The following is a 7,028-nucleotide window of genomic DNA, read 5'->3' as shown; positions in this document are numbered from 1 at the left end:
TATTAGCAATATTTTGGAGGAGGGGCCAAAGGGATCTGCGATTCTGAGCTTGAGGGCTCGCATAAACAGCAGTAAGATAACACTTCTCCTTGTACGGAGCCTCAATTTTGGTGTGAATGTATTGAGAGTGAGATTCCAACTTGGTTATCTTCAAGTTGTCATTGTTCCAACAAATTCATATACCCCCAGCGAAACCCTGTGCTTCTTCTATAATGAAGTGATTGAATCCCAAGTTTCTAATAGCATTTCTAGCGTTATCTCCACTTATTCTGGTTTCCATAAGTACCACTATTTTAGCCTTGTATTGTTTAAGTAACTCTTTGAGAGTGCGTCTAAAAGCGCTACTAGCCGCCCCTCTAACATTCCAGGATAGGATAAACATATTCACGGGGTTTTTATTGTAGTTGCATGTCTACAGCTTCATTGTCTTTGGGCTCACTAATAGATGGTGTTTCGAAGTCCACACCTTCTATTAGGTTTTCAATCTCTTTTTGCATCTCTGTCTCCATGCTATCCTCCTGGTTTCAATCTGCTTTTTCTGGATCTGGAGGTCTCCCTTCTTCCATAAAATTCTGATTTAATTCTGTGCATTGTATCTCCTCTAGTTCAGTGCTTTGTGTGTCATCATTTGTCTCATTCCAGTTTTCTCTTGTGTGTTTCCTCTACTGGTCCTTCTTGGTTGTGGCTGGAGGTCTTTCCTTGTGTAATCTTAATTGCTTTATATGATCCTATTGCTTTCCCTTTGCTCTGTGTTGTTTGTTTCGGTAAGTTCTGAGTGAGGGTCCCGTTGTTGTTGTTTTCCTTTAGTTTTTTCTGGTTCTGTTGCATTTGGTTTTTCCCTTTGTTTTTCTGTGGGGCTGCTTTGTGTGTAGTTTGCTTGTTAGTGTCTCTTTCTTCCTCCCTTTGTTGTAGTTCTTCCTCTTCTTGCTGGGTCTCCTCTACTTCTAGCACCTTGAATCTGGATAAATTTTCATTTTTCTTCTCCTTTTCTGCTGCTTTGCTTGTGCCTTCTCCGTTTTTGTTTCCTTCCTCTGTTGGCTCTCTCCTAGATCTTCTTTGTTTTTGGACAATCATCCATGGACCAAAGTTGTTGCCGGTGTGTTGTAGTGTTTCTTTGTCCTTCTCTTTTCTTCTTGCTTCCTCTTCCTTTGCATCCATTCCACGAGTGTTTTGTCCTTTAGCTTGCTGCCTGCTTGTTTCTTTATGGTTCTCGTCTCTCACCTATATGTGCTGTCCTCTCTCTAAGTCTATCTCTTTTCCTAGAGTGCATTATTTTTGCTCATGGTCTATTCTCCCACACAGGAAGCATAACTGATGTATTCCTTCGTATTCAATCTGATAAAGTTTACCATTGATCATGTATACTCCCAAGAGTGGTTTGGTTAGATCAACTTCCACACATAATCTAGCAAACTTACCCCTGAATAGATTGGAAGTGTTATAGTCAACTTTGCATGTCTTGCCAATTAGATCCCCTATTTTTTTCAAAATTTTATCATTGTACAGTTCTATGGGCAAGCCAGGAAGTCTGATCCATGCTGTTATCTTGTCTATAAAAGTTAAGAGTGGGTTGAAGTTTGGTTCCCAGAGCCTGACTGCTAGGTAGTGATCATATATTTTCCATGGTCCGTCAAGAAGAGCGTGGTCTAGATCTTCTTGAGCATAAAACTTGACGAGGTAGAAATCGTTTCCCAAGTCGATAACATCAATACCTCCAAATCTGCCCCACATGATCTCAAGCCTTCTTTTCATGACAGCATAGCTTATCTTTCTTCCTAGCAGTTTAACAATCAGTGATCTCCACCATGGCTTCCATAATTCTCTTTCAATCTTTTCACTTATGACGATGTTAAATAGTCCCTCCCCCATATCTTGCACTGTGATATCTGACTTCTCTATGTTGCTCTGGTTCTCATTTGCCTTGTCTTTTGCAGGTGTTGGGGTTTCTTTCTCCTCGCTGACCATTCTATTGTCTTCATCTTCCAAAAGATCATCTTCTAGGGGGTCAGCTTCGCCTACTCTGGATGAGCCCCTGACCATGCTTGCATATGTTTTCCTTGCTTGTTCTGGCTCCTCTTGCATCCAGTCTTCTACCCGAGGGATGAGCGCAGTAGTTCCAGTGAAACCTTCGTTATCTTGTCTGACATTTTTTAAACTGCGTTGGAGGAGGTCTTGTTCTTGTTCTGTTGGTTGGTGGTCGACCGGAGTATGCTCCGGCCTCCCTAAATCACTCATGAGACTAGGTAGAAAGATGAACGAGCAGAAATTGTACGGAGAGAAAGCTAACGGTTGTTTTTTTAGGTTTACTATAGGTGTTATGTACATTTATTTTTTTAGTATTAAAACGGGGCTATAAGCCCAGAACAAGTGTTTATGTACGTTAATATGTATGAGTGGGCACCTATGTTTTTGTCATGTAAGTTTATACATTAAAGACGGCCTATAACTTTTTGATATCGTGGCCCATAATTTTTGTTTATAATTTTCAGGCAGAAGTTGGCCCTATGTTGATATTTTGATCCAAAAAGGCGTGTAGGCCATATCTAAAAAGAAGAAAAACTCCCCGTCAAAAGAAAAAAAAAATAGCAAAACTCATGGTATTCTGACCTAGTATATATAAACCTTTATTGTATTTTTTTTTTCACCATGTTCTTTAGTTTGACAAGATAGAGACACTCAAACCTTCAACCTCTGAACTCTATTTAAAAATTTATCGTTGGTTAATGAATTAAACACTTGCTTAAGCAGACGAGTGAGCTGACCACTCGACCAACTCAAGTTGGTTACTCTGATTGTTGCCTATTGTAGCAGTGGGATTTTTTTTATACTTGATAGCTTTTTATTAACAGACAGAAATAGATCTCTTCAATTTTTTTTTTTCATAAGAGTTAAGCATATATTAGGATGTGAATATTGTTGTGTGGCTTCAGATTCAGTTTAGTTTGATTCTTTGAGAAATATAAACGGTGAAGCAGTTGAGAAGCGCCAAGTTGAATGAATGAATTATTATTTGATCATATTGTATGGAGCAGAGATATATGAGAGGAATTTTAATTAATTTATAAGATTATATATGGTTGTACATATGTATGTTGATGTGTATGATGAATTGATGATGTAATGATCAAAGATTGATCCATTCCGTGCCATCAACAAAGGAAAGAGAAAGAAAAGGCTTGGCTTCATCGTCAGTGAGTTCCCTTGACCATGATACCCTCCCAGCAAAGCTTGCTCCCGCTCCTGTGCATTTGTATTGTCCATAGAATACAGTCCTATACACAATACATATATAGAATATTAAGAATGTGCTTTATAAAATTAAATAAATTCCATATATACAATCTGCCCTAGAAATTGAATTATAAAATTAACAAATGCATAACAATGTCTACTTATTAAACGTATGTCTGTGTAAGAATTAGATAAAACACTTGTTATATTATTAAATAAATAAAAGATTATTAGTGCGTGTATGTCTTCTTTATTTCTTAATTAGAATCTTATGTGATCTTATCCAAATATATATAGTGCTGTATGGACTAACTAGTATATTAAATTCATCAAAATTTGAGTGTGTAATTTGATATATGGATCCAGCAACATAATAATTGAAAGTATAGTATGTATATATTCAAAAGAGCAAGATGACAAAGAAGCCTTCACACCCATTATGTACTTGTGTGAATTACACCATGTTTAGGGTGGTAAGTGATGAGTGTGGCACCGCCCCATTGTCCATCTAATTGTGCATCCATTAGTATCACATTGTCATTGGTATGAGTTTTTTTTTTTAAATTTAAATTGATAAAAAAACACAAATAATTATATTTCTAATAAGTCTATTCATATAATAGTTTTTTTAAATTTACTTAAATTTTTTACAAGATCTTTTTCTATTGATTTTATACTAAATTCTTTCTTTTGAAGTGAACAAAAATCAAACTCTAAAATTTTAAGTTTTTTTTAAAATTAAATTAATAAAAAATATGAATGATTATATTTCTAAGATAGTGTTTAGAAGAGAGAGAGACTGAGACAGAGAGACAGAAACTGAAATAAGTTTTAATATTGTGTTTGGTGTAAAGTATGAGACAGAGACTAAAATAAGAATGAAGCTCTAATTTAATTTGCACAAAGGATAAAGTTGGAATTAATTAATTAAAATGGAGATATTTTAAATATAAAATATTATTAAAATTTCAGTCAACGTCCCAAAAATTTAACTCCCTGTGTCTTTATTTTTTAGAAGTATTGAAATATTGAAATTTAGAGATAGATACCAAAATTTTAATATCAGACTAACAAACATGATACTAAATCCCAATCTCCTTCTTAGTACTTCGAAACAAAAGCTACTTATGAGTCCATGAGACATTCATCCTCTGCTAGAATAAAGAAGAGTATTGAAGGCTAGCTAGTTGAATATATATAGGTATTAGGAAAATAAAAACATATAAATTGTATTTATTTTTTGGAACGAAACTGAGATTAAGTATTATATTTGATGATCAAAGATTAAAATTAAAATTTCAGTTTTACAATACAAAATTTCAATCCTATTAATATATTAAAAAAGTAGAAATACAGAAGACTGAAATTTCTAAAAGACAGAAATTAAAATTTTAATAATTTTTTTTAAAATACTCTTATTTAACATTTTAAATTCCAAATCTTTCTTTTAATTTGTATATTTATCTTAAACTAAATATAATAGTAAGACATAAATTAATTTTATATATTTTATATTAAATATAATACAAGAACTTAATTTAATCTATATCGCTATATCTCTGTCCGTCTCTTTTCCAAACAAGGCATAGAAGAGTAGATGTAATAATGCAATGGAAGAGGAAGCATATATAGGCAAAGGTAGAGAGCATAGTTGACATACAATTCACGATTAGGGTCACCCCAGTTATACCAGCCTTTGGGAATGATGATGTTGTCCATATATGTATAGGCGAATACCACGCGAGAAAAGGGACCCCATGCCCTTCCCAGGTATAGTGCCCCTGACCCCGTGACCTTACAGTTCACGAATGAGAACCCCGTGTCCTCCAACATGCTACTCCTCCCCTGCGCTGTTACTGCTCCCATATTCTGTGCTATTGCATGCACGTGACACCCCTATTAATGGAATATGGATACAACCATGGAACATTTGTTCTTTCCTGTTAACTCCGGGGCAAAATTAATATTATTGGACCAAATTATATATTAATTAAATACCTCAAATAGAGAGAGAGCGTTTCCGAATATGAAATCAACAGAGCCTTCAATGTAACAATCCTTATAATAATGTCTTCCCATATGATCATACAGTGTGTCCTGTGCACCCAAGAAACTGCATCCATAGAATGCTGCTGTGTCCGCTGAAATCCTGAATGCCACTGCCTGTTTCCCAATTGCTCCTGGTGCAGGAACTGGAGTAGTGTTCTGTGCACAATAAAGATGATCATCTTTAATTAACTCTAATAGTAATTAATTAGAATGTAGTTAACTAATTATTAATTACCTTGAATGTGATGTTCTTTGCAATAAAATAAGGTGAATTAACAGCAAAAGTAGCAGAACCGTAGGTTCCCAATGGCCTCCCATTTGGGCCAGGTGTTTGTGCTGTGTCACCATATTGAACTATTGTTTTATCTGCACCTGCTCCTTCTATTGTTACGAACCATTTCAATTGAGGAATGTTCACTTTCTCCCTGGATATCATAGTATACAATTTATCTAAATTTGCTAAAATTAAATGAAAAAAAAAGACACTGTAATAAGAAACAAAATTTGTCAGTTGTCACGTACCATTTTCCAACATTTTAATAAAGAACATAACACAATAATGCTGAATGTGGACAAACACTAAAATCCAAGTCTTAATTAAATCAAAAATGTTATTCATACTTCAAAATTAGTCACTAATATCAGTCACCAAATTAATTTGTATATAAATATATATGTGATTTAATTTATTCTTTTATATATTTTTATATTTTAACATATATTTTATACTAATAATTTATTTTGGTAACTGATTTTAGCATTCACAAGTAGTATACTTGTAATTAAATACATAAACAAGATTGAAGAAGGCCACAAATTTGGTTAGCTGAGAATAATTATATGACAATTTAATCAAACTATGTAATAGTTCTTACGTGTAAAGACCTGCATGAACCTTGATGAGGACTCTAACAAGATTAATGGAAGGAAGAGAATCAATGGCGTCTTGAATGGAAGTGAAGTCACCAAGTGCAGGGTTGTTATCAACATGCAAAGTGTAGGAAGCAAAGAGCTTGTTCTTTGCAGCCTTGAACATGGAATGATTGAGGTTACCAACAAAGTTGACCCATTTCATGAACTGTTCTTCCGAGAACTCTATCCTACTCATGTTGGACAATAATCCATTCCTCAACCGAATTCCCTTTCTAGTGTCATCATCATGGTGCCGGCAATATGCACTTCTTGAATTTTGAACAACAATCACAAGGATTGCTATTGTAACACACAAAATGTAATGCGAATTTGAAATCGCCATAGAAAAAAAAAGGAACAAAAATGTTGGTCGCCTAACACAGTGTGTTATACTTTTGACCTAATGATGAAACTAAAAGAAAGAAAGAAAGTAAGGACTAATGGTTGAAGGCACTGATGTTTATATAGTAAGTTATGGTGGTTGTTTTAGGTGAAAAGTGAAGCTTATTGTTAAGAAGAGAGAAAAGAAAGAATGGAAATGAATGAGAGGTCACGGGTGCTTCTTCTACTGACATCCATGTTAGAAAGAGAAACAATCTAAGCCACATACAGGTCATGTTGATGCACTTTCTTGCATATAAAATAATAATAATAATAATAATAATAATAATAATAATAATAAAACTTAGCTTCTTGTCTCAATTAAATTATGTTTTTAGATATCTTCATGTAAATTATTAGATGATGATTTAATTAAATTTATATATCAATAACTCTTCACTATCTGAATTGATCAACAACCGGCGGATACATCAAAGATTAGCACTTCACAAGGA

General features: G+C 34.2%; 2 protein-coding genes across 2 annotated transcripts; both read right to left on the bottom strand.

Moving 5' to 3' along the window:
• Window positions 1-1,269: 1,269 nt before the first annotated feature.
• LOC127747666 (uncharacterized) lies at window positions 1,270-2,235 on the bottom strand. The gene has a single exon (XM_052261801.1). The coding sequence runs from the start codon at window positions 2,233-2,235 to the stop codon at window positions 1,270-1,272; it is 966 nt and encodes a 321-aa protein (XP_052117761.1).
• Window positions 2,236-2,975: 740 nt separating this feature from the next.
• LOC107490329 (probable pectinesterase 53) lies at window positions 2,976-6,757 on the bottom strand. Its single transcript, XM_016111108.3, has 5 exons — window positions 6,156-6,757; window positions 5,516-5,705; window positions 5,230-5,436; window positions 4,892-5,127; window positions 2,976-3,272 (listed from the first exon to the last, which is right to left on the bottom strand). Exons 1-5 carry the CDS (start codon window positions 6,533-6,535, stop codon window positions 3,125-3,127), a joined length of 1,161 nt encoding a protein of 386 aa, XP_015966594.1. The 5' UTR covers window positions 6,536-6,757; the 3' UTR covers window positions 2,976-3,124.
• Between the last annotated feature and the right edge of the window lie 271 nt (window positions 6,758-7,028).

The sequence above is a fragment of the Arachis duranensis genome, chromosome 5 (assembly GCF_000817695.3).
Source record: "Arachis duranensis cultivar V14167 chromosome 5, aradu.V14167.gnm2.J7QH, whole genome shotgun sequence".
Classification (NCBI taxonomy): Eukaryota; Viridiplantae; Streptophyta; class Magnoliopsida; order Fabales; family Fabaceae; genus Arachis; species Arachis duranensis.
This window is presented reverse-complemented; position numbering and strand designations above follow the sequence as displayed.